The 15,592-nt window shown below is 41.2% G+C and overlaps 1 protein-coding gene across 6 annotated transcripts in view; it reads left to right on the forward strand.

Moving 5' to 3' along the window:
- Positions 1–15,592, forward strand: part of tacc1 (transforming, acidic coiled-coil containing protein 1) — a 42,910-nt gene that overhangs the window by 13,432 nt on the left and 13,886 nt on the right. For 2 of the 6 annotated variants that reach the window (XR_009650143.1, XM_060896770.1), the window contains exons 1-2: positions 7,365–8,427; positions 11,426–11,511. Coding sequence is in view for 4 of the 6 variants with exons in the window: in XM_060896770.1 (XP_060752753.1) it covers positions 8,267–8,427; positions 11,426–11,511 (247 nt within the window). In the remaining 2 variants the exon portion in view is untranslated. Of the gene's footprint in view, positions 1–7,362; positions 8,428–11,425; positions 11,512–15,592 lie in introns of those variants that run through there. The other 4 variants (XM_060896775.1, XM_060896774.1, XM_060896772.1 and 1 more) reach the window with 3 other exon arrangements.

Raw genomic sequence — 15,592 nt, forward strand, 5'->3', positions numbered from 1 at the left:
GAAAACTCAGCCTGAAAACTCTCAGGGAGTAAAAATGAATGTGTGTTTTAAATAATTATTTCGTTGTTCTTGAGCTTGGCTTGAGGCTAGTATCGTCTTCTAAATCCCATGGTCCGAGATGCTGAAAGTTCTGTACCTTTTGCTTAATGAGTAAAGGGACAACAAGGGATGTGAATGTGAAATAGTGATCCTCTGAGTGGCCCTGACCACCATCTCCATTGATCTGAAATGAAATGAGGGTCTGAGCACTTCATACACACCTCTGTTAATTCTCTCTGTGAAATAATCTAGGTCGTTGTGTACAGATCAGGTGGAGTTGTTTCTAAATGCAAAATGCTAAGTCGTGGCTTTAGTGAGTCTCTGCTTAAGTAGAAGGAAAGTTTTGTCGCTTTCTGTGGTGCAGTTTGTGTTTTGTTCACTAGATGGCACAGTGCGCATGCGGTAATGAAGACACTGGCATAGTGAAGATGATGATGATGATGATGATGATGATGTGGATTATTGTATCTTGGTTTACATTATTTCTTCTATAGAAACTACTATTGTTGATACATAAAGTGCTCCAAAACAATATAACAGACACACTGTATAAACAGAAAGCATAGAAAGTAAAAAAGGTATAGACATTTGGGACACATCCATAGTGGACTTTTAATAGTGAGGCTTGTTTTAATAACGAGTGAATAGGGTGCAATGTTTTGCTGTGTTGTTGGGGATATTGAATGACCACAGTGGACCACTAGAATATGAGGTGATTGTGATAGCATGTTTTCTCCTAGTTATTAAGTGAGGTGTGTGGTTTGGGACACTTCCACGGTGAGATGACGGCAGTAATGCAATTGCGAATGTATGAAGACATGCTGTTTCTTGAGGTTTAGAGGACAAGTGTTTGTGTGTCTGTGTGTGTCTGTGTGTGTGTGTCTGTGTGTGTGTGTCTGTGTGTATGTGTCTGTGTGTATGTCTGTGTGTATGTCTGTGTGTGTGTCTGTGTGTGTGTGTGTGTGTGTGTGTGTGTGTGTGAGATAGAGAGAGAGAGAGAGAGATAGGAAAAGTGTGTGTGAGTGAGTGAGTGACCGAGAGAGAGAGAGAAAGAAAGAGAGAGGGGGGTGTGTGAGTGAGTGAGTGAGAGAGAGAGAGTGGGGGAGGGAATGTGTGTGAGTGAGTGAGAGAGAGAGAGAGAGAGAGAGAGAGAGTGAGAGAGAGAGAGAGAGGAAAAGTGTGTCTGTGTGAGTGAGTGACAAAGAGAGAGAGAGAAAGTTTGTGAGTGAGTGAGCGAGAGAGAGAGAGAGAGAGAGAGAGAGAGAGAGAGAGAGAGAGAGAGAGTGGGAGAAAGAAAATGTGTGTGTGTGTGTGTGTGTGTGTACACAATACAATAAAACAGTTAAAAGTCTTTAATGTAGGCTTCATGTTCATATTGCTGCCTCACCTCCAGCTTGTGCTGTTGTATTTGTTTGTCGTATTTATTAAGATGAATTAATATGATAGATGTTTTTACTTATTGCACAGTATGGCGGTTTTATGTTATAATTCATAAATAATAAAAGACTGCAGCTTAAAACAATCACATTGAGGTGCAATGTGTACAGCTGATCAAACAGAAATGATCAAAAATAAATATAGCAAAGAACGTTTTTTTTTTTTTTTTTAGGTTAAAGCATTAAAGTAAGTAAGTAGGTAAGGTAAAAGTACTTAATTGAGCATGTTTTACCCTACATCTTTATCAGAATAGTGAGGTTGGTGTTGCTATTTATCCGAGCCGATGGAAGGCTTTCTAATGAGAGTGAAACAGAGCTCATTGTTGGTGTGTGTGTGTGTGTTTTGGTACATCAATCCTGTCTGACTCACTCATTCATCTTCAATGCTGCTATTTGTGGCTCCCTGAACACTTTTTGGCTCTCCTGCTCACTTCCTGTTCTTTCTGTTTCAGTCAGGTCTGTTTGCCGCCCGTTATTTCTCTAATACAGAGCTTCCCATGACCTCGACTCGCCCTACTTTACCCTCCCAGAAGAGATTATACTGATTATTGCTACTTTTCAATTGTAAATGCACTAACGGAAGCAACCGTTCACATGTTAACACTTTCAGAACTCAGGTTCAGCTCGTTTATAAACAGGTTTCTTGTCTGTAAACCAAATATTTTGTCATTGTAACATCAAGAGAGATCTTTTACTGAAGGACTGGAAGGGTGAGATCAGTCCTGTTGCTTTCATGTGTTCATTAAAATCTTTATTAGCTGAATTTGTGAGCCAGATTTTGAGTTTGTTGATGAAATCACAAGTTCCTATTAAACATTTCCATATTTCATGTAAAACACAAATAAAGAAATGAAAATGTAGCTCATTTTCTAACTATTTCCTAATTGTCACTTTTATACGTGTGGCTGTTTAGAAGTACTGGGATAATTCCCTTCCAGACCACTAGAGGGGGTAAGCCATTTAAGGTCACTTGTTCTCCCACCTGTTGTCACCTGTTTCTCGTTATTCCTAAAGTGTTGCACTATTTATACCTGCACCTTTGTATCTGTCTTTGTCCATCATCGTTGCACATCACGTTTTGGTTTCCAGGTGTTTGTGTGTTATGTTGTATTATGATTAAGTTTCGTTGATTGTTTTATGTAAATAAAAACCGAGGAACGTTATCCTGCACCTGGGTCTGACTGGCAATGTTTCTCCTCGAAAACGTGACAGTGGCACATAGTAAACAATTTAAGGGATAGTATTTAATTTACATTTAAGTGGCAAAAGTTTTCTCATGTAGCTGAAAATATTGCAGAAAAATCCCAGTCTGTAGTCGAACATCTACAGGAAGCCATTTGACTTGTTGGAAACCTAGGACTTCATATCTACTGTGTAAAAGTCTTATAACATCAGACATTTTAAGGCTCTAAAATGCTGAAACGCACATGTAGTCAGTGTCCCTGTTTCATCTGTCAGTCTTTAGCAGTAGGTGCTGATTTATGGAGAGCATTATCTCATGTACTCACTGCTTATTATCTAATTTCAGAATCTGGTCGTTTTCTGTCTCAGCTCTCCACCTAACCGTCATTACAGGCCCGTCTCTGTAAATCAGTCACAGACTGAACACACCCTGCTGTGGCATCTTGAGATTCCTCACATTTTTTCCTTTCACCCTTTTTTCTATTCCATTTCATTCCTGTGACAATTAATCTGAGGAGCACATACGATCATTTGGGCTGAACTATACTAAAGCGAAAGAGTAGGACAAACTACACCAATCTGAGTCAACAAAGCTTGGCTAAACTCAGTAAAAATGGATGAAACCTGGCTAAATTCACTCAAAAAGTAGAAAACCAGGTCAAATTCTGCCACAACGGAAGAAATGAGACCCAAAATGGAGGAAACCAATTCGAACAAAATCCATTTTTTTGTCAAGTTCGGCAAGTAAAAAAAAAAACAAAGTCCAAACTAAAAACCAAATAAAATTGACTAATAAATAAAGAAAGAAATAAAATGAATCCCATGAAAATGTTTAAGCCATGATTAATCAGATGAAATCAAAATAAATCAGGGAAATCTTATAAATTATAAACTAAACCCAAAAATCAATGAACGTGTAAAAGAACCGGGTCAGATCTGATTAAGGGACACCAAGCAAACCAACCAAAGAAACAAACAAATATTTAGTCCTACAATGTTCCTCCCGGGTCAAAATGAACTAGGGACAGTTGGGTCCAAAACCTACAGAGTCAGGGCAATTCATCCTCAAACAAAAGTGAACCAAACCGAACCAAACCGGGGCAGATGGAGCTGAAGGAATAAAAAAATCCAAACTAGGGCCGAGTCAGAGAATGTCAGTAAATGAGACAAACCCCACCGCATCTGTTGAACGAGGGCAGGGCGTTTCTGTATGAGGCTGAGTAGAGTCAACTTTGGAGCACCACAAAAATTCCCTTCCCTGTAATTAGCAGGTCACACACACACACACACACACACACACACACACACACACACACACACACACACACACACAGCATTTTTTCCTGGACCAAGTCCTTCTTTGTCCCACTGAACAGCACTCGCCACTTGAACGCTTGATGCTTAGACTTGATTTGGGGTACAGCCGGGATGACACTCAGAGACTGGTATTGTGGCAGAGAATTTTCCAGAATTTCGGAGACACGATCAGAAATTGTCACCCTCTCTCACTTACAGTATACACACACGCACACACACTTACACACACTCACACACTTAATCTTTTCTTTCCCTGGGGATTCCGATGCTTTTTTTTTTTTTGTCCCTGGCTCCTGTTGTGGCTCTTGTCCAAACCGTTTGAAATCTGACCCATGCTCATGCGGTTCTGCTCGGCTGCTAGAGCGGAATCTCAGCCTCACGTCCTTCACAGATAAAAAGGGAAATAAAACATAAAAAAAAAAAAAAAAATCTCCAAGAGAGTCTGGGTGGCTGTCTGGAAAGAGTAGACCTCATAAACTGTCGTCAAATTCAAAACACATTTCCTTCAGTCTCATTTCTGCTAAACGTTCCATATACAGTGTAATACAGTGCCTCTCATTGCATAGCTTGGTGTCACTCGCTGTGAGCACCAGATTCATTGTTGCTTGTGGTTCAGAGTTTGATGATTGTTTTGATATTTTTGTAAAAGGAATCATTCAGGTTTTTTTTTTTCTGAATATTTTTCAAACAGTGTTACTGAGCCATTCCAAACCTTTGGATGCATGTGTGATCATTTACACCAGCAGTCTGCAGTAGCTAACTTAGCAGTAGCTAAGTAGCAGTAGCTAACTTAGCAGTAGCTAAGTAGCAGTAGCTAACTTAGCAGTAGCTAAGTAGCAGTAGCTAACTTAGCAGTAGCTAAGTAGCAGTAGCTAACTTAGCAGTAGCTAACTTAGCAGTAGCTACAGTAAGTAGCAGTAGCTAAGCCACGATAAGTCTTTTAGTCTCGTAGCCTCCAGTGCAAACATCATACACCAAACATGTCTTGGCTGATTTGATTACATTAAGATTAAGGTTAGGTGGAGTTCCATAAACAGAAAAAAACGTCTATATGTCTAAGAATAGTGCTATAGTGCATTCAGTGTGGACCGAGATATTTACACAAAACTGTAGCACATTATATATCCGATAGGCTGCCAATTAGGATTTCAGTCACTACTTCCTGTAGAACAAAAAAAAAAATATTTCTACAAACTTCTACATTTAGTAGGTACTTTATGTAAATACTACAATGAAATGTAGTACAAATACTTTCATACAAAAAGTATTTCATACAAATACTGTATGAAATGATGACTATGTACAGTAGTCTACTATATAACCTCTAGGAAGCTGGGACACGGATATCTCTATTTGGGATTTGGCTCCTTACTTCTTATGTACAAATACACTTTGTAGTGCAACCTAAGCTTGATTAGGAGTCGTGTAGTTTAGTGTTAAACAGTCTAGGAAATTATTTGAAGTGTTGGCTAATTGAGATCAAGCCACAGCAGGCTTACACGCTCACAGTGTCACATCACTTCCAGCCTTTCAACACTGATGTTTGTCAGTTAATCGGTTACGATCGGCTTAAACGGGTTTGTTTTCTCAGAGAACGTACTCTCATATAGACACACGCAAACACAAACTTTTAAAATTTCTTCTTCTACTTTCGGCTTTTTCTGTTTCCACCTAACTCTCTCCTCGGCATCCTCTACTCTCGCACCAATTACCATCATGTCCTTATTTAACACATCCGTATATCTACTCTTTGGCCTTCCTCTTGACCTCTTACCTGGGAGCTCCACCTCCAACATCCTTCTACCAGTATAACCACTTTCTCTTTTCTGTACATGTCCAAACCATCTCAATCTAGACCTCATCTCTCTGACCAACAATCGTTTAAAATTTAAAATCGATTAACGAACACTTCTGCAAAAATTGCATAAAAAAAACCAACAAAAAAAAACCAGCACGATACAGTTGTCAGCCTTCAGCGTGTGATGGGATTGTTTGTGCTCCTGTCCATAGCAACAGCCACCAACACACATGCTTTATTTTTAGCATGTTTATTCGGGTTTGAGAATGTGGTCTGTCGTATTGGAGAACGTGGTAACACTGTATTGTTCTCACACACAATTCCTCAGTCAAAACATTACATTTTCACATTTCATAACGATCACATCCTCACTGTTTGTGAGGAAATCTTTCCCTTAGTTAGTTTTGCTGGCAATTAGTTAGCTAGCAAAGATTGTGCTGAGAAACACAGCTAGCTAACTCATGAAACTCATGACCTTCCAGTAGTCCAGCACTTTATCCACTAGGGTACCATGTCCTATGTCCCAGCACCTTATCCACTAGGGTACCATGTCCTATGTCCCAGCACCTTATCCACTAGGCTACCATGTCCTATGTCCCAACACCTTATCCACTAGGCTACCATGTCCTATGTCCCAGCACCTTATCCACTAGGCTACCATGTCCTATGTCCCAGCACCTTATCCACTAGGCTACCATGTCCTATGCCCCAACACCTTATCCACTAGGCTACCATGTCCTATGTCCCAACACCTTGGCCACTAGGCTACCATGTCCTATGTCCCAACACCTGATCCACTAGGCTACCATGTCCTATGCCCCAACACCTTATCCACTAGGCTACCATGTCCTATGTCCCAACACCTTGGCCACTAGGCTACCATGTCCTATGTCCCAACACCTTGGCCACTAGGCTACCATGTCCTATGTCCCAACACCTTGACCACTAGGCTACCATGGGTTTATTATTTGTGGCTTTTTTTTAAATAAGCCACAATAAGCTTATTTTTTTAAGCAGCTGTTTATAGCTGCTATAACACAAGTAACATAACAGGAACTTGCTTCATAGACATTATACATAACTATAAGTGGATAAAAACCTACAACATGCTGTTCTTTAAAAATTAATCACTGACATGCTTCTGTGGTGTAAGAGGATTAAAACACTTTAGGTATGATGTTATAGGAATAGAAGCAAACAGTTTGTGTGAGTTTTTGAATTTCTCACTAGTTTCATCCAAATGCAGTTGTCCATAAACCCTATTTAAGGTCCCTTGGTTCTACACTCCTTTACACCCTTGCGCTTTTAAACTCCATTAAGTTCTCTTGGTCCTAAACATTGTATTTGTCCGTTAGTTGTGTCACCGTGGAAGACGGGAAATAGGGGCATATGTATGGGAAAAGTGCTTACACAGCCCCAGGCGGGGGTTGTGAAGCTGTTGGGTTGATGAGAACAGAGATTGCTTCAGGCAGAGCACTAAAAGGCATGCCGAACAGGTATTCGTGTGTGTGTGTGTGTGTGTGTGTGTGTGTGTGCGAGCTTTCAGGATCAGAGATGGTTAATGGGGAAACCAGTGAGGAGGATTTGCATTCCAGAGGCTCTCTGCTGTAACCATGGACACACACACAGACACACAGACACACACACACACAAATAAAGTCTCTCTCACATTCTCTCAATGCTGTATCTCTGACGCACACTTTCTCACGCTGTGTTGGTTCCCCCTGTTTTGCTTTTTGATTGACGCTTGTGAAGGTCTGCCTGACTAGGACCGTACCATTCATGACCAGAAAATTGGGGGTGAGCTGTTAAACCAGCCAGGCTGAAAAAAAAGCCTTTTTTTTCAAACGTTTTGAACGGAAATTCTCCCGTCCCCCCGTCCTTTACTCCCATATAGTCCGATCCAACCCTAGAGGGGAGAGAGCGAGGGAGAGTGAGACAGCTGATCAGTGCTGTGGTATTCTGAGTTTAGAGAACAGAGAGAGAGAGAGAGAGAGAGAGAGAGAGAGAGAGAGATTGAGGAAGCTGACAGAAAAAGAGGAAGAAGCTCTAACCGTCTGTGAAGAACAAACAGTCTGAAGAATTTTGTCTTTAAGGAGATAAAGAAAACATCAGAATGTGTTAAAATCAAAGAGCTAGAACAAGTGTGAGAGAGAGAGAGAGAGGGCTTGACCTCAAGAAGAAAACAAACATCTTCAAAAGAAGAAGAAAGTGGCATGAAACGTGACTCGTGTGCCACGTGAAGTTTCCTGCTGCTGGAGAAAAACATCTCAAGAACGAGAGAGAGAGAGAGAGAGAGGGAGACAGAGAGAAACACAGGGTGAACAAGCTTAAAATTAGAAGACAAAAATTTTAAGAAGCAAGAAAACGCGATGAAACCCGACTCAAGGACATAGGAGGACTGAGAGTGACTACGAGAGAGAGAGAGAGAGAGAGAGAGACGAGCTCAGCTACAGATCTGTGAGGACGTGTGTGTGCGTGTTTTTAAGAAGAGATGTCGTGGTTGTCGCCTGTGCAGTGGGCCAAATGGACCTGGTCTGCCATGAAAGGAGCAGAAGAAGACGAGCTAGAGGAGAATGACGTCCAAAACAGAGAGATGGAAGATGATGATGATGATGATGATGATGAAGAAGAGGAGAGATCTCAAAGCTTCAGGCAAGTCGTCTTTCATGACAGCATGACTAAAGATCAACTGCGTTCAAGGCTGAACAGATTTAACTCTTTCTGTTCTCCCCTTGTGCGTATACACACACATACACACACACACACACCTGCCATCAGAATGAGAATGAAGTTTTCATGTGGGGATTCTGTTTCCATTAGGAATGTTTATATTGAGCTAACGAAAAGACATCGAGGATTTTAAACGTGAATGTTTACAGCCATGAGACGCTCTGAGATAACAGCTTTGTAGTAAAATGAGTCATTTTCTCAGATTATGAGATGCTTACTTAGACGGTTTACATAAACAAGCTTGTATATATTCGTGTTTACGTCTGACTCATCTACATTAGCTGTGTTTACTCACAAGTAGCAGTGTATTCGAGTGTATTTCCAAAAACATTTCCCATCAGTGTGAACAGAATCTGAAAATTTAAAAGCATTTTGAAGAGGCAAAACATGAGCATGCCAGCCCTGTAGGTGGCGATAGTACATCATACTGTTCCATCAACAGTAATATTGAGACAGTCACAACAGGATTATGGGATTTTGTGATGACAGCAAAAAAAAACACAAAATCAAAAGCCAATGACGCAATTTTTTCAAATGGCCGCAGATTTGAACGAAGATACGACACGTGACCGCATCGTAACGCACCTTCAGCCAAAGCCCTCTTACATTCACATGCATCAGACATGAATACAGCTATCAGTACAAAAGTAATTACATGTGTGTCTTCACTGGTAGGAGAATTCTGTGCTTGGATGAAAGTAGTTTTCAACAACAATCACAATAAAGTTCAGTAAAATTATTAAGGATGTTTCATGAGAATGTGTATTGAGTGCGAAGAGCAGGAAAAACACCAGCAACGTTCTAAAGTAAAAATGATGAACACATGGATTTGTAGGTGTGAAGACTGATGATGATGTGGAACTACTGCTTTAGGTTAAACCTAAATAAGTCAGTCAGCCATAAGTCTTATCTAAAATCTTTGTTTACATTGCAAATTGTCCTCCTGGCAACAAACTGCAGAAACCAGGGACAGCCTGTAGAAACCAGGGACAACCTGAAGTAACCAGGGACAACCTGAAGAAACCAGGGACAACCTGTAGAAACCAGGGACAACCTGTAGTAAAAAGGGACAACCTGTAGTAAAAAGGGACAGCCTGTAGTAACCAGGGACAGCCTGTAGTAACCAGGGACAGCCTGTAGTAACCAGGGACAGCCTGTAGTAACCAGGGACAGCCTGTAGAAACCAGGGACAGCCTGTAGAAACCAGGGACAGCCTGTAGAAACCAGGGACAGCCTGCAGAAACCAGGGACAACCTGAAGTAACCAGGGACAACCTGTAGAAACCAGGGACAACCTGTAGAAACCAGGGACAACCTGTAGAAACCAGGGACAACCTGTAGTAAAAAGGGACAACCTGTAGTAACCAGGGACAGCCTGTAGAAACCAGGGACAGCCTGTAGAAACCAGGGACAGCCTGTAGAAACCAGGGACAGCCTGAAGTAACCAGGGACAGCCTGAAGTAACCAGGGACAACCTGAAGTAACCAGGGACAACCTGAAGTAACCAGGGACAACCTGAGGAAACCAGGGACAACCTGAGGAAACCAGGGACAGCCTGTAGAAACCAGGGACAGCCTGTAGAAACCAGGGACAGCCTGTAACAACCTTGGACAACCTGTACCAACCTGGGAAAACATGGACAACCTGTGGAAACCAGGGACAACCTGAAGTAACCAGGGACAGCCTGTAGAAACCAGGGACAGCCTGTAGAAACCAGGGACAGCCTGTAACGACCTTGGGCAACCTGTACCGACCTGGGACAACCTGTTAAAAATCTGGGACAACATGGAGAAACCTGTAGAAACCTGGGACAACCTGTAGAAACCTGGGACAACCTGTAGAAACCTGGGACAACCTGTAGAAACCTGGGACAACCTGTAGAAACATGAGGAATCCTATTATAAGATCTACAAACCAGTAACAACCTGTAGAAACCCAGGATAACGTGTAGAATTCTGTGACAACCTTTATAAACCCATGACGATCTGTGGAAACATTTAAGAACCTGTAGCAAACTTGGACCACTTGCAAAACCCTTTAATAATTTGTAGTCCAAAAAACTTCCAACGTTTTCTTGGCCGCACAACTTTGAGGTATCTGGTATTATCCTCACATTCTTGTTTTTTTTTGTCTTGTTAGCTCGGGTGTGTAAAATAATGCTGGTCAATTTTCAGGAGAAACTCAGCACAAAATGAAGGGAACTGCCACCTGAAGCAGCTTCCTCCTGTGTCCTGCATCCTTTCTCATACGAGTAACTGGCCTTTTCACCAGACAGAAATGAAAAAGTGTGTGTGTATGTGTGTATGTGTGGATAAGGAGAAGTGCAGCTGTGGTTTGGCAGTTTAGTGAGAGCTCTGCTGTTTACATCCTGTCTTTGTGCTAACATTCCTTTCCAAAGACTTTCTCTCTTTCTCTCATTCTATTTTCCTTTTCTTTTGAATCTGTTCATTTTCTTTTCTTTCCACGATCATGGAACAACTGTAGCTGTTCACACTGACAAACAAATAACAAATACACAGAGCACTTCATTAAACAGCAAGACACACACACACACAAGACACACACACAAGACACACACACACACACACACACACACACACAGACACACAGAGTGACTCAGTTCTCTATCTGACTCAGAGCTGCTCAGAAATCCAGAGAGACACAACCAGTCATCTTCATGTGTGGGGGCTTGTGTGTGTGTGTGTGTGTGTGTGTGTGTGTGTGTGTGTGTGTGGGTGTGTGTGTGTTGGGGGGGGGGTATTGCTGGTGTGTGGGGGTGTATGAAGCAGGAGTGGTTTTTGAGCTGGTCACTCCTACAGAAGTGGGTGTGGCCTTTATCCCTGACATTCCCAATGTCACCCATGATGAAACAGTGTGTAAATTGAAATGAATTTATTTTTATTGCTTTTTTGTTTCTTTAGCTCGGATTCAGAGGGTCACTTCGAGACGCCTGAGACAGAGTCACCTGTCCATCATTCGCAGGCTCCACCCACAACACACATCACAGGTAAAGGAGGACAACACTCTTTCAGTGATATTTTTCAGGAGATATTTTTATGCATGGGTTGTACACACACACACACACACACATACACACACATACACAGAGCTATATTTTCACTCTTCAGAATCTTCACTATGCTGTTTCCATAGCAACAATGATGAGTGTGAAAATCTTACCTTAAGATCCTACCAAACTCCATCTGCATGTATTGGACACGTGGCCATGTGCCGTAAATCTCCACCAGTGTGATTGGACACAGATGGCTTTTACTAACATGTTATTAAGCTTCTTTAACTGCTCATAAAAGTTCAAAGCAGCAGCAGCTTTAATAAAGCAGCAGAGTGAGCACATGATACACTTATAAGAAGAAGCGAGCTCAAAGGAAAAGCACCATCACCTACAAGTGCTCGCTAGTTCACTTAGTTTGCTTTTGTTTATTAGGTTTTTGTTTGGTTGGTTGGTTACTTTACTTTTAGTCACTTGGTTGATGATGGACTCACGATGTAGTCTTCACAAAGCTGGTTTGCCTTTTACACGCTAGCCCAACTTTCACATCACGCTAGGTTAGTCTTTCTTGCTAGCTCTAACAGCAGAAGCAGAACATCATTTCTAGACAGTCAGTTTGTCTGGGATTTCTGAAGACCTTTTTACATAATTCTTATAAATATTTCCTCAAAATAGCTACAGATTTTGGGAAATATAGTTGTAGGAAGTTTACCGCAGACTTTTCCATTCGGAACGTTGTCAAGTCAAGAAGCTACAGCTGGTGCAGAACTTAATAAAAAGCACCATGATGCTACATAAAAGAACTATATAAAACAACACATGGGTTTAAGCCCATATTTAACATTGCAACATTATTTATTTGCAACATCGCAACTTAACCTTGTTAGAAACTATTCTAATAAAAATTGTTGAAGATTCTGCTAGTGCTCTTTCTTGCAGGTGGCAATACAATACAATTCAATTTTATTTGTATAGCACGTTTAACAACGGACATCATCTGGAGGCAGCTTTTACAGAACATTAGAAATATAGAACAAAAAGTTTAAGATTAATATTAGACTTATTCATTCATTCATTCATTCATTCATTTTCTACCGCTTATCCGAACTACCTCGGGTCACGGGGAGCCTGTGCCTATCTCAGGCGTCATCGGGCATCAAGGCAGGATACACCCTGGACGGAGTGCCAACCCATCACAGGGCACACACAATCACACACTACGGACAATTTTCCAGAGATGCCAATCAACCTACCATGCATGTCTTTGGACCGGGGGAGGAAACCGGAGTACCCGGAGGAAACCCCCGAGGCACGGGGAGAACATGCAAACTCCACACACACAAGGCGGAGGCGGGAATCGAACCCCCAACCCTGGAGGTGTGAGGCGAACGTGCTAACCACTAATCCACCGTGCCCCCCATATTAGACTTATATTTACATTTATTTGTGTTTATCCCTATTTATCCATAATGAGCAAGCGTGAGGCGACTGTGGCAAAGAAAAACTCCCTTAGATGGTATGAGGAAGAATCCTTGAGAGGAACCAGACTCAAAATGGAACACATCAACATTTGGGTGACACCAGACTGTTATATTATTAATTATTATAAACACCGGCGAGTGGGATTATAAATAATGTCCTTTCTACAGTCTTATACAGTCATTTGGAGTTGAGTAACCAGGAGCTTCTGAGCAACTCATAAATGATCTCATGAGTTGAGATCATTGTAGATTTAACACTAACTACTCCTTGCTGAAGTCTTTTAATACTTAATGATGGAGATACCGCATGTGTAGAATGTTATTGTGGTCCCTATGGGGTCGGTAACTTCTCTTCAAATGTCCGAAATCTTTATGAAGTGGAATCATGGAGATAAACCGGAGTTGGTACAATCTCTATATGCGTCGGGATCCTCACGGAGTTGGTCTCTTCTGTTTGAGGTCTGAAATCTTGATGAAGAGGAACACATAACTAGAGCTGGCACAATCTATATATGCCTCATGGTAGGCAGAAAAATAGGAGCTAGTGGAGAGAAATTAGCGTAGCTGTTGTTAATAATATTAGCACTAGATGATAATGTGCAGGAAGGTTGCTTTCACTTTGCTACATCACTGTGATTTGAAGCGAATGGTCAAATATCGATGTCATCGTTATTGGTGACACTGAATCTTATGTAAGCTTTAGTCAAGGTTAGACTCACCCACGTTACAGTAAGAGGAGAAACCCTGGTACTTTTTTTTTTCAGCTTGTGCTGGGATTGGAACATGATTACTGAGTAAAGCTCTGTTAGGAAAGTGATATATGTATGTAAAATGCTGTGTGTGTGCTGTGAGTCTCAACTGGAAGAAGAGATGATTATCGTGCTCGGTTACTAAAAATAGTTTCCGGAGATGGAGTGTGTTTTAGCAGCATGATGTATTTGCTTGTGGTGCCGATGTGTTTATAAAGGCTGCAGAGAAAAAGGAGGTCATTGTTGGAGCTCGGGCGTCCTGAGTGATGCATTTCCTCTCTTAAGCACAGAGGAAGTCTGTTCTGCTGCTTTAACAATGCACTTCCTCTAAGAACTCTTACATTGCTGCTGACCTACATCTTAGGGTGTATTCTTACCCGGACCCAGATGTATAGGTGTGTTGTGACTGGGTTTGGTGCGAGAGGGAATTGTGGAGCTCATGTGGAGTTTATTCAGCTATACATCAGTTTTTACTTTCTGAGAAAACCATAAATATGATTGAATATTTTTATTTAAATAACCTTTATAAATTTATGAATGAGATTTATAAAGGAACTTCCAGAATACAGTACAAACACCTGCAAAGTAATAAACCTATATTTTACATTCATATTATTTGGCAGATGCCCTTCAACACATTTATAATTACAAACAAAAAAGAAAAAAATAAATGTAGAACATTCTTTTGAGCAGCAAACACCACTGTTTTACAGTTTGGCTGCAAAAAAATCGAAAGTTAAAAATGAAATGTGGGTGTAACACGACAACAATCAGTCTGAGCCAAAACAGTAGAAAAAAAATGTAAAGAAAATGAGTTTGAAAATCCAAAAGTTGCTCAGCAATGAAATTGAAATATCACATTAACTCTTTTTACCAGAGACCAAAGAAAGGGAGCTTGCTCCTGTTTTTGTTGTGTCCATGTTGACCATTGAATGTCTTTGTCATGTCCCACTCCACAGTTATGGTTAATATCAAGATCCTATAAAAGTAGACACTTCTGTTTTTCCCTGAGCGCCAATATATACATAGAACAGTTCCAGAAAAAAAAACAAAGAAATTAATATTCATTAATCTGCAAGTGGGGGGGGCACGGTGGCTTAGTGGTTAGCATGTTTGCCTCACACCTCCAGGGTTGGGGGTTCGATTCCCGCCTCCACCTTGTGTATGTGGAGTTTGCATGTTCTCCCCGTGCCTCGGGGGTTTCCTCTGGGTACTCCGGTTTCCTCCCCCGGTCCAAAGACATGCATGGTAGGTTGATTGGCATCTCTGAAAAATTGTCGTAGTGTGTGATTGCGTGAGTGAATGAGAGTGTGTGTGTGTGCCCTGTGATGGGTTGGCACTCCGTCCAGAGTGTATCCTGCCTTGATGCCTGATGATGCCTGAGATTATCAACGTTATCAACACAAGGAAAAACACTGGTCTTATACTGAACGTTCTGACTCATTTTAGACATGGACTGCTGTGGGATGTGGTAGCCTAGTGGTTAAGGTGCTGGGCTACCAATTGGAAGATTGTGAGTTTGAATCCCAGGTCCACTGCTGAGGCCCTGAGCAAGGACCTTAACTCTCAGTTGTATAAAAATTAGATAAAATGTAAGTCACTCTGAATAAGGTTATCTGCCAAATTATGTGATTGTAATGAAATACTGGTCCAACAGTAAGTTGTTGAGGAAGATTAAACATCCTGTTGCTATAAATACATTAACATTGTTCTCAGGGTATGCAAACTTTTGCACTCACTTGCATTTTGACCAAAATCTAGGGTTAGGTTTTTCTTAAGAAAGGAATCTGGTGTTAATAAGCTACTGTTTTTTTGTTATTAACATTAGCTTTATAGTAATGATTGATT

Source organism: Tachysurus vachellii, chromosome 20 (genome assembly GCF_030014155.1).
Source record: "Tachysurus vachellii isolate PV-2020 chromosome 20, HZAU_Pvac_v1, whole genome shotgun sequence".
Lineage (NCBI taxonomy): Eukaryota > Metazoa > Chordata > Actinopteri > Siluriformes > Bagridae > Tachysurus > Tachysurus vachellii.